At 32.4% G+C, this 22483-nt stretch overlaps 1 protein-coding gene across 7 annotated transcripts in view; it reads left to right on the top strand.

The window, feature by feature from the left end:
• The window catches only part of LOC145280216 (uncharacterized), a 147548-nt gene that overhangs the window by 76303 nt on the left and 48762 nt on the right, over positions 1 to 22483 (top strand). For 6 of the 7 annotated variants that reach the window (XM_080131998.1, XM_080131994.1, XM_080131995.1 and 3 more), the window contains one exon: positions 11154 to 11387. In XM_080131998.1, the coding sequence (XP_079988124.1) occupies positions 11165 to 11387 (223 nt within the window). In that variant the 5' untranslated portion in view covers positions 11154 to 11164. Of the gene's footprint in view, positions 1 to 5867; positions 6005 to 11153; positions 11388 to 22483 lie in introns of all 7 variants that reach the window. The other variant, XM_080131997.1, reaches the window with a different exon arrangement.

Raw genomic sequence — 22483 nt, 5'->3', positions numbered from 1 at the left:
CATTTTGAAGGTGGTAAATGTACTCGGAACGACCCTGACCAAACTACAAACAAATGCACAAAGATGTACAAACTGGAGTGAACCACCCAGCCTATGCAGGGATCTGTAATGTAGGAAAAAAAAAAAAAAAATAATAAAACAAAACGTTACATGAGGGAGAAATTATGCACAAATTACTAAAACAAAAAAAACTACAGAAATTTATGAATTTAATACTCATTAAAAATTAATGAACCTGGGTCCAAATGACTGGCAACAATTTATAAACAAAATGAAACCTACAATCATGAATGCCCTTAATATGAACACCTACTGGAATCATTGGTTCACTAAAGACTTGGATGTCTATTAAACAATCAAAACATAAGACTATACAAAAATAGAACCACTATAAATCCCTGGGACATCCGGAATCAAAAGATCTTTCTACTCCGGTAGTTTCTTCCCCAGAACTGCTACACTTTGGAATTCCATTACAGGTCCCTGTTTCCTCAACTATACTGACATGCAGAAGTTCAAGTGCAACGTGAACCAACATCTTGCTGCCCAAATCCGTACATAGTACCCCAGTAGTTGTTTCCCCTGATAGTAGCCCCCTACACCAAAGTGGCAATGTGCCTTGTTTGGGGTGAAAATGTAATAAAAAAAAAATAAAAATCCTCACAAAACAAGAACCAAAAATCCTGATATGTTGAAAAGCCTTCTACTTTAATAGTTTCTTCCCTCGGACTGCTAGACTTTGAAATTTCCTGACTGTACTGAAATGCTGAAGTTTAAGTGTAATGTGGAGATCTTGCTGCTCAACTTCCTACATAGTGTCCCTATAGATTTGGTCCCAAATAGAAGCCCCTTATGTCAAAGTAGTACTGCGCCTTGTTTGGGATGAAATAGCAGTATTAAAAAAAAAAAAAACGAAATAAAAACACATCACTAAAAAAAAAAATAATAAACAAGCTTCTGAATCCGTGGATGTTGACGGTAACACCAATTTAAATCAAGAAAAGTATAAATCGTGGCAAACAAGATTCTACAGTGAAACATGAGGCACAAAAATTAATCTTGAAGAAACTTTCTGCCTTGCAATAATCTGCCTATAAAAATGTCACCTAAAAGAGAATAACACATAAATATAAAACATTACTCATAATACCTACATAAATAAAAAACATTGGATCATTACTTTTCATTAAAAAAATATTCCACACTGCAAAGTAAATTTAAAAACAAATATGCAAACAGTTGCAATAATTGCGACACTGCATAAAGTAATAAGTTTATGCCTCACTTTATATACCATCCAATAAAACAATGGATGAAATAAAACTGATTTGATTCAACAACTACCAAAGCCTTTCATATTAATGGAAGAGTTTAACAATTATAAACTATGGAGCAGTAAAATAATTTCCAAATCAGCGAGGAAAAAAAAAAAAAATAATTAGCCAAACTCGGTTATGTTTACTCAATAATAAAGAAGACCTGCCTCCACTCAGCAACAGTGATTAGTAATAAACAGCATGCAACCTCCAACCGTATACATGGATTATAGTCGAAGAAGTTACAACATATGCAGAAGTGACCATTTCTCTATTATACTAGAAATCAAGGACTTGCTTAGATGACAAAATACCCTACTGGAATTTACAAAAAGCAAATTGGGAAAAATTTGAGAATGCATACCAAGACAAACTAATACCAGAACATTTCGGCAATACCCTACTTTCCATTGCAAAAAGCTGTACTTCAAAATACAACAAACCATGGTTCAAAAAGAATGCCAAAAATCTGTGAGAGAGAATAAGATGTGCTAACTAAAAAAAATTTTTAAATAACCCAACAAAAGAAAATTTGTACCTAATACAAAAACAGCAGAGCAAAAGTATCAAAGAATTAAAACGCTAAAATCAAACGTTGATGGGTGTTAACCAGGAAAATAGAACAAGGAACTGGTTAAACACCTTGGATGCAATAACATGAAGATCTCTGCCAAGGAAAACATTGCAAACTAACAGAACCATTTTCTATAAATTTCTAATCAGAAAAAAAAACAATTTTGAATCTTAAAGCAAAATGAAGAAAAATAAAAAAAAAAATTAGCTTTAAATCAAATGAAGTACAACCAACCATTCAATAGAGCAGAATTAAAAGAAGCAAGACAAATCTCACGATACAATAGTTGACCTTGATGAAATCTGTTACTGATTTCTTAAAAACAAAAACTACCAAAACCATCTCTAAACTACTTGCTACAAAAATATGAAATATGGACAAATAGCAGTATTCAAAAAAAAAAAACTGGAATCCAGCTTTAGTGACCCCCCCCCCCCCCTAAAAAAAAAAAAAGAAGCAGATCCAATAATATTGTGCAACACAAAAAAAAGTACAGGACATCTGTGGCCATTTTTATATGTACAATGGCATGGAAAATCTACTTTCTTGTGGAATTAGGTACAGTTTTTTTACAAAATTTTCAGCATGTTTCAGTGATGGAGAAACGTTTTAAAGGAAAATGGAACTCTGGCATGTTGGCAAACTACTGCTGGAATATAAAAAGGGAGGATAACCCTCTTCACGAGGGTGAAGTTGACAAATGTCTTTTTAACTGACAATTCTGTTTTTTACATTCCTAACCAATAATATTTTTCTTACACCGAAACAGATTTTATGACATTCAACATAAGAGAGTGAAGTTGACAAATGTTTTAACTGACAATTCTGTTTTCATTCGTAACCAATGATAATGAAATATGATTTCTAGTACATGAAAACGATGCATAATCTAGAGGAATAAATGTCAGATTTACAATCAGGATATTTTTCTTACACTGAAACAGATATTATGTGGCATGTACTCTTTTTTTAAATTTTTTTTTTAACCTGAAATTTGTTGCAGTGTTATTATCCTCACTAATTGCTTGTGTGAGACCTTAAAAAAAACAAAAAAACAAAATCCTGTTGAAAACCTAACTATATTTGAAACCTTCATAAGGGATGCAATGCATTTATCAATTGGAACACCTAAAAGCAATCTTTTTTAACATCGAGAAAAAAACATACAAAACTACCTGAAAGTATGGCATTAAGAGATATCAACACAAACTATGACTGAAAGGAAGAATGCCAGAGTTTATCAACAACTTAAATTTTTCAGCCTCCAAAGAACAAGAAATGGGTGCAACCCATGAAAGCATCCTATCCGTCGACCGTTTCAATATAAAATATATTAAAAACATATAGAGATTGACTATACATAGAGGATTTATTTATATGCTATCAATCAAAATACATAGCCATAGCCAAATGCAAACTTTCCTTTTGTCTCAATAAAATGAAATGGGACATAAAAAATGATTTAAATTCTCGAAGAACAGAACAAAATATCTACATGTCTATAAACTCAAAGATCCAGCATGGCCTGAACTTTAAACTTGGCAACAATAATATCCCAGTTGACCAACATGTACGATAGGAAATTGACATTCATACCACACGTTAAATACTTTAAAACAAAATGCCATAAAATCATACAACTAATTAGTGTTAGTATACACTGACTAGGGTGCTGACAAAACTACACTACTAAAACTACACCAATCCTTAATTAGATCCAAACTATGGATGATATATGTATGGAACAGCCAGAAAGTCATATACAAAAGAACTAAATATGTTGCACCACCAAGCTTTAGAAGCTTTCAGAACCTCTGGAAGTGAAAAGCCTGGGTTATAGTCAGCTAACATCTGGCATAGTGCTACCGGAAGCAGTGACAAAGCAAATCAGTTCCTTCACTTTTATTGTTCTTTAGTATTTCTATTGTAGCGCTATACTGGAATTTTAGGAAGTACATTAGCTGGCTATAACTAAAGCGTGTATAAAGAGGGTAACACACCGCCACTGATACTAGTACAAAAATAAATAGCATTACAATACTACTTAAAGCTTGTGTTTGTATTCACAATACACGTACCTTTCTATTCACAATACATGTACCTCTTCGATGAAAAAGTATCATCAAATTATACAGTGTTCGCACAAAAAAGTTCCGACAGACATAACAAAAATCCACAAATTTAGCAAATCATAAACTTCACTTTGAATTTGTATTCATTTATTTGCGGACTGTTATCCTCATCTTCATAGTTTTGTTTCACCACGTTTTGGCCAACTCATCCTCTGGCCTTCTTTAGATAATTAATCACGACCAGATAGGAATGCTGAGTCTTATAACTGTATCCTCAGTAACTATTACCTTCCATAGTTGTCTGGCCACATTTAGGCCAATTAATCCTCTGGCCTGCTTGAGTAGGATAGAAACCGCTATCTTTAGACAATGCTAACCTGGAACGGTAGACTTGCCTCTATCTATTGCACGGTATATAAAGCCGTAAGTTTTCTACGGTTCCAAGTGAGCATTGTCTGAAGATGACGGTTTCTATCCTTTCCAAGCAGGCCAGAGGCTTAGTTGGTTAAACGTGGTGAGACAACTATGGAAGGCGGTAATCACTGCAGATAGTTATAAGACTTAACATTCTCATTTTATCATGGTTAATTACCTGAAGGTCAAAGGATGAGTTGGCTGAAACAACTTTGAAGATGAGGATAACAGTTAGCAAAAGAATGAATACACAAATTATGAAGCCTCATTGCAAAGGATTCCAAAAAAAATATAACTCCACCTTAGATGATTAAACAGCTATCCATAATATTAAAATTAAGTATCCTAAAATAATAACCCATCCCTCTACTTTCCATAAATAACTGCTCAACATTTAAAATATATACAAAGAACATTTACTAATTTATACAGATGGATCAAAAGGTCAAGACTGGGTAAGATGCGCAGTTATTCAGGAAAAAATAATATTAAAGGAAATATTCCTGAATGAGGCTTCTGTGTTCAGCGCAGAAGTGACTGCCATCGACTTTGCACTGAATATAATAATGACTGAACACCAAAAATCTTATTCTTACAGACTCTTTATTAGTACTTATATCGATTAAAAAAAACAAAAAACAAAAAAAAACCCCTGGATCCCCTGATTACAAAACTCTTAAATATGGTAAATACTCTAACAGCGACTATCCACATAATCTTCTGCTGGATTCCAAGCCATATTGATATTTACATGAATAATAAAGCAGCAAAGTATGTTTCTTTTTTTTTTTTTTATTGGTTGACACGTAGTAAAAAAAAAAACAAAAAAAAAACACACTTTCTGGTTTGTTTTACAATCCATAGCGGTATGAAAAAGTACAAAATCGAAGTATATAACAAATTAGTAGGCAAGATAAGTTACTCTTCTACATACCTGGAAAAGTTTTTAGTGTTTCTACTCGCTTTAAAATGTGTAATTAGTTTGAAAAAATGAATTATACAAAATACTGTTAGCAAATTTCTTATATTTTATCTTTAAATCATTATCAAATCTAGGTGTCTGTTCGCACCTAACGCTCGACACTGTTTTTCGAACTAAACGCTTTTAGAGTAAAAATACAAACCTTTTCCAGTTAGGTAGAAAAGTAACTTATCTTGCCTTTGATAACATTTGTTAAATCTTTGAATTTTTTTTTTTTTTTTTTTTTATACCTCTGGACTGTAAAACAAACCGAAACTTTTTCGAAAAACAATTTTTGACAGCACTATTTGGTGTAATAAAGGGGATTTGAAGGTATCTAATGAGGTGCTGCTGTGTAACACATAGTACATATAAAATAAAAATGAAATCGTAAATAAAGACAACCAAAACATTTCATTTCTATATACACCTAACATTTTGAATTCGAATGTGTGTGTATATAATATATATATATATATATATATATATATGAACATTAAAATGTTTAAATTTAATGCTATTTCACGCAGTTAATGGTAGCTGAATGGATACGGTCTCCGCTAATCAAACCAGAGATGTCTCGTGGTGCGGGGTTCGAATCGTTCGGCTGGTGTTAATCGTGACACCCTGCACTGAAGAATCCCGAAAGGATGAAACACTAGTCTTTGTAGGTATTTAATTATTATAGCAAAAAAATAATTATATATATATACACACACACACCTCGCAAACAAACGTCTTGAACTCTGGAACTCTTGTATAGAAATTAATTTATTCAAAGTAATGCTAACCATCAGAATAGGAAACACAAAGATGAAGAGATAACTAGATTGCGAATAGGATACACTCATGCCACCCACCTGTATTTACTGAAAGAAGAAACATCATTTTGCTTAACATGTCAGGAACACCACACATGCAACATATACTTATGGTTTGTGTGAACTTTAAGCAAACCCAAATGAGACATTATCAGGAAAATACTTAAGGGAGATATTTAGCAAGATTGACTCAGAAAAAATTTTTTGATTCCTAAAAGAAACAGATATATAACCAAAAGGTTTCCCTGAAACATTAGTCATGTTAAAATTAATGTTCCCCTTTGCCGTACATATCCCGACAAACCTGCTTAGCAACAAAATCACACCCCTTCACTATTGAGGTCTCTAAATGCCGGAAAGATTTCTATTTTAATAGTTTCTTCCCTCAAACAGCTAGAGGTCCTGGATATGACCTTAAACTATATCCAGTGGTGAGGCGCCAGCTTGCGGGCTTTGGGGAGTGTGGAGCCACCCTTTAATTGCCATTGCTCCCAGGTCCACTCTGACCCGGAGTGGCAGTACCTGTTGGGGTCCCAACTATGCGTTAAATAGAAACTGACTTGAAAACAACAAATATATTCTATTAAAAAAAATTTTCTTCCTAATCTTTGGATTCGGCATTAAATAACCTGAAACAGGGTTGATATGCTGTAAAACAAAAACAACCAATCAAATAGCTAGACTTTGGAATTCCTTCTTGCTATCTGCTTCCCTGACTTTACTTATATGCAGTTTAAATGTAATATAAACCAACATCTTTTTAGTCTTTCCTAGGCATGGTTCCAAACCCCTTACATCCAATATACCTTGTTGGGGGTGAACATGAGTAAAAAAAAAAAAAAAAAAGCTCTATCACCCCCTATTTATTTATATTCATATAAATTTTTTTTTTTTTTTTTTTTTGTGTATTGATATTCATATTAAAAACCCTTTCTTTTTTCTATTTAAAAAGAAAACACAACTGTTATATATAGGTCATGGAATTGCATTCATCTGCAAAAGATCTAGCTAATTTGCATATTCTTTTGAGCATTCATTTTTATTAATTCCTTATTAGTTTTCGGTTTTCTTATGGAATCATCATCTTTAGTTAACTATTACGTGTAATTATATTTGTGCAGATATTCTACATGATTTATACTTGCGTAATATTTACATAAAAAGCTTATAGTAAACACAAACCTTTTTATATATTTATGTATATATATATATATATATATATATTTAAAAAATTTTGCCTACCAAACTTTTCAGTTTTTGGTCTAGACATGAAACTTGATATATAGAGTATTCAAACCCATACAAAACTTTATTTGGGTTTTAGCTGGGGAAAGTCGGTGAAAATTAAAGAAATGAAATTTGCTAGGCGAAGGTCGAACGATGGCATTATGAATATGCATGCGTAATGTAATAGGTATTGGGTCATGTTTTAATTTTTAGCCTTGCGGCAAACATGTCTTCATAGGCCTTAATTCAGAACTTTGTCACTTCCGGATTGGTGATGGATGGCCACCCGGGCTAGTATACTAATAAATACGAAATCTGCATTAATCAAAATATATTTAAGTGTATTTTACAACTGGGCAATGCCGGGCAGCCTGCTTGTATGTATGTGTGTGTGTGTGTATATATATATATATGTATATATTAGTCAGGTCATGTTATATGCTACTGGTACCATGTAACCCAGCACTACCTGCCTCAAGGTCGGGTCACTGGCGACTAAACTGGTTCCCCCACCAGACTTGTTTGGTGAGGAGGGTGGCTAGTCTCCCGGAAGGATTAAAAACAAGACCTTCCAAAGCGCGAATGAATCCTTTTTTCGGGGTCAACGGCCAACTAGCACCATGTCTGTTGGGGTGGAGAGGGCTCCCGTAAGCCGTGGTGAAGGAAACCTTTCTAGGAGAAGCAAATCTCTGATTTAAAAACCATAAAACGGGAGGCCAGTACCTGCATTAAGATAGTCTGCAGTTTAACTTGTTGCTGGCTATCTTGCTCTTGCTTGTTGCTGGATTTCAACATTTTGAACTGAGAGAGACACTTAGCTTTCGTACAAAGCTAAAACTCTGTAGCATCATCTGTGTACAGATACTCCCTCAGGCATTTGTCTATAAAAATAGTCCTGTGGCGATGGAAGTCATTTTTGGGCTCATGGACTTTAAGTGTCTGAGAGTGGCACTCGTCTGACAAGATGTTGCAATCATATATATATATATATATATATATATATTATATATGGTGTCCACAAAGTCTGGTTACATTATGCAGCCAGACTTTGTGGCCACCGTGTAGATTATGCAGCCAGACTTTGGACACACATATATATATATAATCAATTCCAATATTTGACAAATGTTTTTTTTTTTTTTTTTTTTTGTTTACGTACATTTATAAGTTTTATTGACTCGCAGCTTCATATAGGTTTCCAGAATCATACAGTGCTAAGTGCAATATATGGGGAAAACAAGTTGGTACCATATTGGGGGCGTCATATCGATTTTTATATGAATAATTATCAAGATAGTATATGCTCAAGTAAGTATGCTTTCCTTCGCAGTTATTAATCTCTAGAATTTAAATTCTCTTCAGAATTAACTTTTGATATAAAAAAAAAATATTTCTTTTTGAATGCACGTATGGCCTAATTGTTAATATATATATATATATATATATATATATATATATATATATATATATATATAAAAGCCAAAATGTGTGTATGTCCAAGAAAGGCTTTTTTCAGAGAAGCGCTCGGTCGGCTCACAACTTAAAACTTTTTATATCACATAAATCATATCTCAGTTAACAACGGAGCACACCTGTCTATTTAATTTGCTTGACTTCAGGAAGATAAATATTCAACAGTTTTCGCTCGCCGCATGTGGATTAGGCTTTTTCCTATAATAAAAGCAACACTAATTCTGGCGGTATTTTTCCGGTCTCGATCGCCGGAAAGGTCTGAAAGCAATCAGCTTTGATCAATGTAGAAATATTTTCCTTATATCAGACAATTGCTATTCAAAGGGGAGCTGCCCCCCCCCCAACATCTTGGGAAAATAAAAATAAAAACCACGCAGTCAAAGTTGACCTCATTAAGACATTAAAACGTGCACCTGCAAATTCTAAGTAATTAAATAAATTCAAACGTGTTTCCGTTAGTATGTCGCGGTGGCCCAATGGTAAACGTTGCATTTTTTTTTTTTTTTTTCACACTTTAATTTCCAACTTTGCCTCAAGGGTTCGAGTTTGATCTTCATACTCACCTTCCAAAACTTTTTTTTATTTTAACCACACACCCGGGCAACGCCGGGTACCCTCCGCTAGTCAATTCTAAATGACAGTCTTCTGGAAGTTGATGGTTCAATTCTTAACATGGGCAATAACTAAGACGTTAATTTGTTCTATCTGGTGATGGCTGATGTAATGAGAAGTCTACCATGTTGGATTAAGTAAACGGTTCATTTCAAAATTCCATAAAAGGTCTCAAAGTTTGAAGAGATGCACCTGAAGAATGTCTGAGGTTACATCCAATATAAGAATAGTTCGAATAATACAAGGGTCGTTCGAAAAGTTTAACCTCCTATTTTAAAAATTTTTTTTTTTTTTTTTTTTTTTTTAACTCCAAAGGTTACGAAGACGTGAGGGGAGGGGGGTAAAATTACAACGGAACACTTTTTGCTCTAGAATTTATCTTTCTACATTGTCACTACCATTCTTAATGCACTTTTGTTAGGAATTCAATGATGCATCTCTGCTTCTGATGCATGTCCATGACAGGGGGTTGCTTTTTTAGTCTCACAGCATCAATATCTGCAACAGATGAAACTTTGACGTTATGAATGCATAAGTTATCCTTACAATGCAATTTTGTAATTCCCTTTGATCCATTTGGGTGGAATAAAAAAAAAAATAGGAGGCATTACTTTTGGAATGATCCTCATACATATATCATACTAAGATGTGACTCCAAAATGATTTTATGGATCTGGGAATGTTTAGGATTTTTCTCAGACGTGAAAACAATTATCAGGAATTCATGAAATTTGTTTTTTAACTACGAAACCAAAAATAAGTTTTCTTTTTTTATATATATATATATATATATATATATATATATATATAATAAATTAAACTAGATACCCATTCCAGGACAGGTAGAACTTATTTCCTGAACAAAAGTTTTGCCTCACTTAATGTCCTAAAGATTAAAATAAACATAATGCTACTAAACCTTATGTCTAGAATCCTTATTTCACTTTTCATCAAACTATTTGATTATTTTGATTACAGAAAATATTAAAAATGACGGAGTCTTATGTATAAATTGAAATGTTAGGCAAAAATCAAAGGTATCTGAATTTTTAAAAAGGTTTTCCATCTCCTTTACATAAACTAAATATGGTCCACATTACCCACCCTAGCAGCAGTGTTCCAAAATTCATAAGCTAATTAGTTTAGGAGTGAATCTTATATATATTAAATATGCAAAAGTTGAAACCTTAAAATCAATGTTTCTTACTAATTTTTTTAAATGATAAACTTTCTCTTGGCTTATCCCTTTTTGGTCCCCCAACAAAGGAGGGATTGGAATTAGTAATTCACTCACATTTAATTGTTTTGTACTTTTCTCAATCACACCTTGAATTTAAAAAAAAAAAATTTTGCACGAACATTAGTCATGGTGAAAGTAAATTTTTACCATAACAGACAGATTTTCTGGGATAACTCTGGTTGTTCCTGTAGGGGGCCATTATACGGGGTAAAATTGCCCCAAAATAGCTCATTTGTTTAAACTTTTCTCAATAACCACACCTTGGATTTTTTTTTTTTTTTTTTTTTTTTTTTTTTTAATTTTGCACAAACATTAGTCATGGTGAAAGTAACCAAGATCTTTTAAGATTCTATCCTTGTATAACAGTTTTTGTTAAAACTTTTCAGCTATTACTGAAATAATTTTTATGGTCTATAATGAAAAATTCTCCATTTCTTTTCTAGAGCTGCTGGACATGGAACAAAATGGGAATCAAAACTTATCTGCAGGTACCCTCTGCCGAATGGGATGCGGATTCTATGGAACTGCAGCATTAGATGGCATGTGCTCAAAATGTTATAAGGATGCAATCAAACGGAAACAAAACTCATCACCTGTCAGTGGTCGCATCAGCCCAGCAGGGGGGGAAGCTGATAAAGTGGGCAATGTCACTGCCTCGCTGGCACAAACATCTCTAGGTGAGGCAATCATTTAGATTAAAATTTTTTTTTTTTTTTTTTTTTTTTTTACACGCAAGCTATTTAAGCAGAGGTGGTGGAGAGTCAGCTAGGAGGCGTGGTATACAAAGAAAGCTAACTCTGAAGTCATTAAAAAAAAAAGTGATCTTGCCTTGACTTCCCACCTTTTGTCTTCAAATACCCAATTTATAAACATTGGTTTTCTAAATGTTTTTATCTCTTTCAGAACCATTCTTATTTAAATTGGTTGATTGAGCATAACTTTATTTTCGGATTAAGATCTATAATAGTTGACCAGAATGTAATCGGCATAATTATCAAACCAATTCAAGACAGCATGTTATCAGTATGACATGTTTATAATATTCGTTGAAATAAACCTATTTTCTGTAACTGATCAAAAAGTATGCATGATTTTGTGTGTATGTATGTATGTATATATATATATATATATATATATATATATATATATATATATTACACATTAGTAAAACCCATGTTTTGTGTATGCTGGTGGGGGTGGGGTTATAAGTAGATTTAAATGTTTTTACTCAGAATTTCCTAATTCTATCAATTTTTTGGAAAGAGAAAAAAATTAGATTACATGTAAACATCTTTAAAAAAAACAAAAAACTTAGGATCAGTTTCGTATATAAATTTAATGTAAAATGGTCTTCTATTTCTGACTGTATTAACTTATTAGGGCAGTTAACTAATTTTCTTTTACCACTAACTTGTAAGTCTGACTTGCAAAGTTGTAAAACATGATCATCTAAAAAGTAGACCCCACCCCTGCCAAAAGAAAAAAAAAAAAAAAAAGGGAATCCACTGAATTTCTCCCATAGCAAAAAGAAAAAAAAAAAATGATTAACTGTGCTAAAACAGAATAACCCAGAAGTCTTTTTTCCTCAACGTTTTCATACGCAATAATAGCCTGTGACAGGGTGGGGTAGATATGGGTGTTAATCTATAACAATATCCAAGCTTTTAATAATTTTATTCACACCTTAAAAATAAGGTGTAATCAGCTAATTTTAAAGAATTTTTTTTTTTCACGGGAAAGGTAATCACCTGAACAGTTCAGTTGTTAAAATTAAAAGAAAAAAAAAAGAGATATAGTCAAGATTTAAAAGAATAAAATGTTCCCCACTCCCTCTAGAAAAAAAATGAAATTCTGCTTGTGATCACTCAAATGGAAGAAAAAGAGTAAAAAAAAAAACATTTAGACTGGTAAATCTGTTTAATATATAAATTTTACAGAGTAATCCATTTTTATGTCCTCCGTAAACACGCTGGCCAGAAGCTAATTCAGCATTTGCCTTGACGGTGCAAAGCCATGTCTCTATATCCCCCCCCCCTCCACACACACACACACACACACTTGTCAGCCAGGTAGTAGTTCAGCAACAGTCTCGTGTATAGGTTCAGTAGTGAGCATGACTAAACTATTTCAAACTGTCTGATTTGGATCTGCTGGAAACTTCAAATGTTGCATCTCTCGTGCACTGCTGAGTTGGAGATGACATTAAGCCATCGAACTTAAAGGATATGATGCAAGAAGAAACGCACACACAATTAATGCAAGCCTGATGCAATTTATATAAAACTGCATGTTCAATGAATATACATGAAGAAAGCAAAGATAGATTGGAATTGAGACAAATTTTTGATTCACCTTTTTAAAAAAAAAAAATAGCAATCTAACATTCATTATTACCTAAGCACTGTAATAATGAATGAACAGAGCAATTGACTGCTTTGTTTTAATTCATAGAATGTATACTTTAATGATGGATTCATAGTTTACTGAAATATTTTTCTAAGATATTTTTCTAATATTGCAGTTTAGTCTAAGCTGTTTTTCTCTCTCTCTCTCTGGCCCGAAAATCAACAGATTAAACCATTCCTGTAATGACCTGTTCCCTGCTGATTGCGGTGTAATGCTGATTCTGTGTGCGGTTCTAGGAAGTCCACTCTCCCAAGCTTTGCCTTTTCTCTTTAAAAGGGGTTTATTGCTAATCACCTGAGGTGCCTCTGTTGAGGAATGCGAATAAAACTGCATAGGCATTTTTTACAGTCAGTGCTCCTACTCTGCAGCATTGACTTTTCAATCTTGATTCTTGTGGTAGGAGAGAAATATCAATATTGCAGTTTATTAGCTGGTTAATTTTCAACTCGCTGGTCCTGGCTAGGAATCATTAACCTACATCTGTTCGTTAGATCTCAATTGAAGAGTGAAGCCTTTGTAGTTGATATTACTCCCAGATCCACTCTATCCTGGACATGGAACGACATCCAGTAATAAACACATAACTTCAATTCACTTCAATTCGTTAAAGCAAACATCATGATTACATTCAAGATATTAAGAACTTTAAGCAAAACAAATCATTAGCTATCCAACATTTTTGGTGCTATTTAGAATTATACTTGAACAAAAATACAAGAACAATTTTTGTATATGCTCTTTGTGGAACGTACGTGTCATATTCCAAAGATACCAAAGCCAGAAACTGTCATGTTTTAGAATTTCAAGGATGACAATTTAGTTTGATTAGAGATTTTGTTTTTAGTCAAAATAATTACAAAATTATTGTTAAAAATCATAAATTCTTTTTTCTTAAAAACAAAACAACTTGATCAATTTACGTAATTTTTGGAATATGTTCATTTCATGACGAATACATATATCATAAGACTACTTTGTACTTAAGTGCTTATTCAGAATTACACTTTTTTTCTTTTTTTTTTTTTTTACATAGGCATCACCACTTAAGGCCAAGAAGTCACTTGAGGAAAAGGGTTAAAGAGTGTACAGTAGTCAATTGGACAATATAGTAATCGTTAGTAATGGAAATTTGGTAAATTTGTTAACTTAAGTGGAATGGCTCAAGAACTTGTTTACGTTGGACTTGAAGACAACCATATTGTAGTTAGCTGGAAAGTAGGAAAACTGAAGACAATTCCATAGGTGTGCAGTTCTAAGAAAGAAGCTTTGTTCATGGAATTTATGTTTAGGTTTAGGCATAGATAAAGGGTGGGGGAAATTAGTGATAGTTTGGCGGGGGGGGGGGGCATAGATTGGAGCTCCGCCAAGCACATTTTTTTATTCCATTTAAAGCTTAGTTTTAACTGTTTGATTTGTAACTTTGCTAATTTTCATGAAACAAGAGCTGATTCCTTTATTAAAATAAATTGAGAGGTCTGCTCATCAGCTTTGCATATTCACTTGTTACTGATCGTTGCAAAAGATTTGGATCTAACTTTATTACCTCCACTGCTGACGTCATCTTTGACATTTTCACATATTTAGTTTGTTTAGAGTATTAATATTATGTTAATTTATTTTTTATATCCACTTTTATTAACTTGCTAAGCGTACATTTTCTTCAACATTTCTTTAAAACAAATGAGTTGATTCTCATTTTAATCTATAGGTATTTTCACGTAAAAACAGATTTAAATACTTTCATTTGGAGTTTTTTTTTTTTTTCCATTTTTCTTTTTCTGTCTTTGTAATAAGTCATTGCTAACATACATGAATTTTTTTTTTTTTTTTACTATGTTGGCTATTTATACAATTTAAAAGATTTTTACTGCAAATCTCCCTTATAATTAAGTGGCCATATCTAACTGGAATATTCTTTACTAAACTACTCGTTCAATTTTTGGTATGCATAAAACTTGATATATAGGGAATTTGGACCTGTAGAACAAATTCGATTTGGTTTTTAGCAGGTAAAAATAGCTGCCAAGAGGTCAAAATTGGAACAAAATTGGAACTTGGCAAGTATAAGTTGACTTAGTGATTCTCTGTTTGATCAAATATACATTTTTTATAGGATTAAGAACATTACTTTCCATGTTTTATATGTACCTGGATGTGACTCAGATGAGAGTGAATAATGCTGAAAAGCTGTTTTGATTTTAGTTGATGGCACCAAAGTCTGTTTTTTATTTTTTTTTTTTTTTTATAACTTGGAATCATTACTATATATTAGGTACAATATAATAGAGAATTAGCTCTATAATAAATATGAAATCTGCATAAATTAAAATATACTTAGGCATATTTTATAATCAGGCAATACTGGGTGGCATGCTAGTATTACATAATTGAACATTTAAAGTTCGATCATTCTCACATTTCCAGGTGAACATTTTTTTTTTTTTAGTTTTACATAAGCAGGTACAACTAAAATAATAGGCTGAAGTTTTTTTATTGCAGCTTGTTATAAAAGTTAAGCAACATTGAGCCTGGTCAGTACCAGATGGGTAACCAATTTGGGAATTCCAGGTGCTGTGTGTAGGAGGACGCTGACACCTCCCTACAAGAGTTGCAAAATTCTAGTATTGTCATCTCCCCTAATAGAGATATACCTGGAGCTGGGGACCACTTGTGAAGTTTATGGATGAAGTTCCATGCATGTGCATGGAACTTCATCCATTTTTTTTTTTTTTTTTTTTTTTTTTTTTTTTTTTTTTTTTTTTTTTTTTTTTATGATTACACTATCTATCCCCTATTACTAATGCTTCCATGTTCATAAGATATTAACATGATTGGAGAGGGGAGGTTAATTACTTGTTGGAGATTTTATTTTTATTTATTCATTTATTTTTTTATTTATTTTTTTTAGACCCCCCCCCCTCCCTGAACTTTATTTTATGTTGCTTTTGTTGACCAGTCTTCCCTCCCACCACCACAACATTTGAACATATTTTATTACATTTTTGTTTACTTTCATTTCTTTGCTAATGAAAACACTTTCATTGTCCTGACAATGAAAAGATGTTTAGTGACATTATGATGAATTGCTAACATAAATCCAATAATTTTGCTTGAATATTTCACACTGAATATATTAGATAGGCGCGAGGAATATATTAAACACAAATTTCATCATATGAACGCTGTCAATTCAATCGCTATACAACCAGTACATTTTATCTTCAGTCACAGTAAATTTTAGTATTATAGATCGGGGCTTCCCAAAGTTCAGAACACCATAGAGCCCTTGGTCAGGACAAAGGTTTTTCACGGAGTACTAACAAGATAATTTCTAAAATAAATATGAAAAAGATTAATTTCAAGTTTTAACATTAATTAATGTTTACATTTATATTTTTTCATTTTGATTAATCGAAAATTGTTGCATTTTTAAGTTTATTTTTTTTACTTTTTCATGAAATGTACTGAAACTCTTTACATCTGTATCGTATCTCTTTCTTGTAAAAAGATAAAAACTTAAATGTCTGGAGCCATTTAATTTTTGCATATAAAGCATTTAGTCCTCTTTAAGAAAGGGCTTCTGGAGCTCCTCAACCTCGCTCACAGAGCCTCGGCCTTGTGGAGCCTACTTTGGGAAACCCTGTCATAGATGGTGTTAAGGCAGAGGACAGCAAAATATAAAAAAATTGATCATAGTAAGTATATGAAAGGAAGAGAACTACGTAAATAATTCTGTGCTTTTGGTTTTTTTTTTTTTTTTTTTTTTTTTTTTTAATTTTATACATCTATTAGCATTTCAACCTGGCGTTGCCCGGGTATTTGGAGGTGTATGTTGAGTAAGAAAAAAAAAATAACGCGGTCAATTTTTTTAACTTTGACCCCTATTATGACCCCTTAAAATTTGTTTTGGGCTCAAATCAAGTTATTAAGTTAGATCCATGTCCAACGAACCTATATCTAAAATTTCAAGTGTTTTGACCCAAAATTGTCGGAGTTTGGTAGAGTTCTCAAAGGTCAAATCGTTGAACTTTGATCCTTTAATTGCCAAATTTCTGGCCAAAAACCGATCACATCGATTTTCCCAAATCTCAGTACCCTGTATATCATATTTCGAGTCTGTAAACTAAAAATTGAGTTATTGCATAGGGAAATGTACACACACACACACACACACACACACACACACACACACACACACACAGACACTTTCACTTTTATAGATTATATATAAATCTCACCTGTTTGTATATCTGCGTAAAACTTTCAACAAAGGCGACGGATTTTCACGAGATCGGTATTGTTTTGAACCTTTTCTCTTCGGACAACCAATATTGAAAAATTTGGCTAAAAACCGGGCACTTTTTTTACAAGGAGGGGTCTTTTTTTTTTTTTTTTTTTTTTTTTTTTTTTTTTTTTCTCACCGATATTTTCGAAAGTCCTCTCTTGTTCGATTGACTAGCCTTAATTTAAACCTTCACCACTTCTGTTTGGCAATGGATACAACAGTAAAGATGTTACTTTTTTAATTTATTTTTTATTTCCCGTTCTTTTCCTCCTTCGCAGTATGGATTCGAGCCTGCCTACCTACTACCAGTTTTTATTTTATTTTTTTTTTTTTATTTTTTTTTTTTTTTCAACACACACCTCTGGGCACCCAGGCTAGTTTTCCATAGACTAAAAAATAAATGTACTTTAAAAATATTTAACTTAACATCGCCAAGTTTAAGTGACGTTAAATTTGGTCAGTACTAAATGAGTGACCAGGTGCTGTATGTGCTCTCTGCTTATCTCTGCATTGTTTCCAGTCATCCTGGATTTCTCTGTCACTGAAATCCAGCCATGTCTATTCAGGAGAGATGTGGTTAGGGATTACACAATCCTTGCTTCACAATTACATGTGCAGCTATCCTTGGCAGCGGTATCCATTGTTTCTCCAGATGGACCGACAGCAATATTTGCCTATATATTAACCTTTTTAAATGTAAACTTTTAAGAAATTAATTTCTTAAAACAATTAGTATTATAGATGGTGTCGCGGCCAAAGAGTATTGCCAGGATAGGTAAAATAATTTCTCCAAGCAGAAATTTTCTACCGCCTTTTTAAAAATTTAACTTAGCGGCGGTCTTAAGACCTTGAAATTCAAATTTTCAAATGAGAGGTTGTGTTCGTATAAAAAGCCTTTTAATACTCCAAAGAAACTGAAATTTGTATATTTACTAATAATTTTAATAGTTATTAAAATTTCATAAATCAAAGGTATTTGAATTTTTGCAAATGGCTTCTATGTCCTTTTTACCCCTTTTTGCATATATTAAATGAAACTAGATATAGCTTGCATTACAACCTCCTTAAATCTAGTAGCTGTGTTCCAAAATGCATAATGATCAGTTAATTAGTTTAAGAATGAATCCTGTACATACAAATATACACACATAACTTTATATTAATAAATATAGTAAATAATTTTTTTCTGATGTTTATATTGTATATTTTATCTAATGTGCTAACACACCAGATGGAATTTTTTTTTTTTTTAAATTGTGATCTGACATATCTAATCTATACAAATAAAACGGGTATATTTGTTTGTTTGTAAATATTTAACCAATAAACCCTTATACTAGTCACATAACTCTGAAAGTAACAGGAAGTAGTAATCATACAATAAGGATGGTTTATAACGAATAAAATCTTTGTTTGGATGGATGAATAACATACAGAAATGTTGGCAAGTTGAAAGGCAAAATGTTTTTAACTTGCCAACATTTCTACATACTCAAATTCATTCATAGCTTAAAGTGGTTTGATTTTAACTCTTTATCTATCAATAGCTCAAATGATAGGAATTTGTCTGAAATGCTAAATGTTTTGGTTTCAATTCTAGCTGATGGTACCAAAGTCAATTTTGAAATCTGTACTACGTATTAGGTACAATATAATATTCAATAGAGAATTGGCTCTGTAATAATAAATACAAAATCTGCATGAATTAAAATACAGTAGAACCCCGAGATACGGTGACTCTAGGATACGTTTTTTGTTTATGATGTGGAATACAATGTTTTTCTTGCACCTGGTTACAGTAAGGCGCCACCTTACAGCATTATTTGTTATTTGATTATATACATGTGTATCATATGCTGTATCCTCGGGTTCTACTGTACAAATTTTTTTTTTTTTTTTTTTTTTTTTTTTAAGAGGCGGGATATAAAAAAATTTTTGGCATAGAAATTTTAGTAACTTGCCGTCAAGGGTCAAGATCAAAGTGTAGTATCTGTTCTTCAGATGCTGCACTTCAATTTCTTGTTCTCTGTCAGTGGAGGAGAAATCCTTCACGACTGAGACAATTTTTATTTTTGTTCCTTTTCTCCACATTAAAAAACGACCCTGGTGTCTAACTCTGTCCCGTGGGGAGACATTGTAAATAGGAACTTATATCACGACCTGGTTTGCCCTATCCAATGTTGTGACATATCTTTTGGAGCACTTATTTTTCCTTCTCACTAAGTTGACATTAGCTAGATGCATTATATTGGATTTTTTTATATACTGGTGAGTTATTACTTTTCAAGGCTCAAAAGCCACTCGAGGTTAGCAATGGTTGGAACTTGGTAGTGATTTGAAAGACTGGCTCAATAAGAATTTTAACATTGAACTTAAAACTCACTGTAGTCAACTGGGAAGCAGCCCTATGGTATAGTGTTTCACAGATGGGCAGTTCTGAGAAACTTTTCTCCTAGATTACGATTTACTTTTGGGTATACAGAGGAAAATTTTTAGTGGTTGTAAGTTAGACGAGTTCTTGCTGTGCATCTGTTGCCCTATTCCTAGAATTCTCTTGCAACTTAGTAAAGAAAGTCTTAATAGGCAGACTATAACATTCTGAAAGGCTGTCGTCTCTACAACTTCTAATTTTATAGAGCAATTTAAAAACTGTAGACTTCTGCTAGTTATGTACTGTTAATGGCAACGAAGTAGAAAACTACAAAGAATAACGACTTTTGTTCTCATAAATAACATATCGGCGAAAGTGTTTGAAATAATTAGCAACTACAACAATTCTAATTCTACCATAAAAGCCATCAAAGTGGCTTACGTGAAACCCACAACCATTATATACGATTAACACATGTTCATTAATTTGAAATTGGCAACCAGTCCAAACAATAGATGCAATTTTGCTACAATTAAAAGTGCAAGCCAAAACATGCAACTTCCAAGTCATAAATGCAGAACAAAACAAATGTACACAAGACTCGTTCGTTAACATCTTTATATTTATTCAAGAGCACCTACTTGGAAAACTCGCTCTCATACTCCAAAGAAGTGTATGAAAATCTGTATTCAAGAAAATATGATTACAACATTTTGCCACCCCATAATTTCTTTGGAGGAAAATGGCAACTGGTTTATATTAAAATGCTTGCCGTAAGGGAAATTGTTTGGTGGAAAATTGTAGTGTTGGGACGATTAATCGAAAATCGGAACTTTTGGAGGTATTGGAATCGGAAAAATTTGTGCCTATTTTCCGAGAATTTATACATATATATATATATATATATATATAATGTTGAACTGAATTTTTTAAACAATTCTTAATGCTGCAATATTAAGTTATAAATTTATATTTTTTACTAGAATAGTTTTTTCTTTTCCAGTTTTAACTAGTCCTTTTACTTTTCCATGTTTAATCTTAACCATGTTACTTTTCATGCTCACATTTTATGTAATCTTTATATATTTAGAGGTTTATAAAGAATCTGGATTATATTATGGAATCAGTATTTGTATCTGGATTGGGGGGTGGGGAATATTGGAATTGTCTTATTAAAAAATTGTATGATACATGTACAGCCCAGGATGCATACTGTGTAAATAAAACACAGAAAAGAAACCTTGCATCAAGGTATGTAGTTCTTCAGTATCTCCTACTGCTGAACATCATTCAAATGAATCTTATGATTATAGAAAGACGTCAGATTAACATGAAGGTTGCCAACATCCTCAAGTGAAAGTGTTTCTATGGAATGGAACAGGATTCAAACTTGGCACACTCTGGTTAACTACTTAGCTATCGTCACCTCCCTATTGTTGTGATATACTGTGAAATAAAATTTGAAATAATATTAATGCATTCAATTATTTGGATCTTTAAAAAAAAAAAAAATGTCATTAACATTATTTTCTTTGAAAAATGCTTAATTGTTGACAATTTAATAACAATTGTTTCATTTGTCACTTTTTGAATTGAAACAAAACATTAATGATAGGAATGAGTTATGTCTTTGTTATTTCATACATATATGAATCAGATTATTGTTGACATTCATCCCCCCCCCCAATATTTGAAATTCGATTCTTATTTAAAATTGAACATGATTTAAAAAAAAAAAAAAAAAAAAAATGTACATACTCGTCACAGATGTCCTATTCCAAAAATCATGTAAATTGAATAAATAACTTTTTTTTTTTTTTTTTTTTTTTTCAACTAATAAAAAAAAAAAAAAAAAAAAAATTTGAGAGATGGGAATCACCATGTTTTAGAACATGTTAAAATAGCAAATACCAGAAACCATAACGTTCAGCGCTGGACATGGCGCACACTACTTAATTTGACACTCATAGTTTTTAAATCAGTAATAAGTACATTTCTCCTATGTCCATCAAAATAAAACTTATATAACTGGATTCACAATAAAATTTACTTTACAATAGTATTTTAATATTTTTCTTGTGATTTGTACATTCGAAGAAATCTCTATTTAAATCTGACTATTAACGGTGAAACATGCCAGCATAGCATGCCTGCTGACGGTAGATCACTTTTTGCAAATAAGCGGTCGGGGTGTGTTCACATAATACTCAAGGCGGAAGTTGTACCCGTCGACGACATTTCTAGTTTTAGCTAATCAGAGAAAAGAATTGTCTTTGCTACGGAATTTGAACACAACGCGTATCTCTTTCCAGTCAAAAGTTAGAGCATCTCAAAGCTGATGCTTTGTAGTACAAAGATAAGTAAAGGTAGAAACTGTGTTCAAACACTATTTAATAGTGAATGTATTTCCTTTGTTCTAAAATTTGAAAAGAATTGGGTAAAAACTTCTGCACGAGTCGATAGAAATAGTGACATTCTCATAACTATGAGAATTGTGTATCGTGATGCGCACAAAAAAAAATTATAAGTGTTTGTCAACTAACTTACAAAGTTGTTAAGAAAACAAGTTTTTAATTATGGACAGGAAAAGAATATTTAAAAAAATATATTCTTTGAAAAAGAATAACCGACAATGAACGTTTTTTTTTTTTTTTTTTTTTTTTTTTTCTTCGAGTCACAAACAAAACATCTCAAAGTTGACGCTTTGTAGT

This window comes from Euprymna scolopes, chromosome 7, assembly GCF_053919585.1.
Source record: "Euprymna scolopes isolate OS-2025 chromosome 7, ASM5391958v1, whole genome shotgun sequence".
Classification (NCBI taxonomy): Eukaryota; Metazoa; Mollusca; class Cephalopoda; order Sepiida; family Sepiolidae; genus Euprymna; species Euprymna scolopes.
The sequence above is the reverse complement of the archived record's forward strand: the minus strand, read 5'-3'. Positions and strand labels throughout refer to the sequence as shown.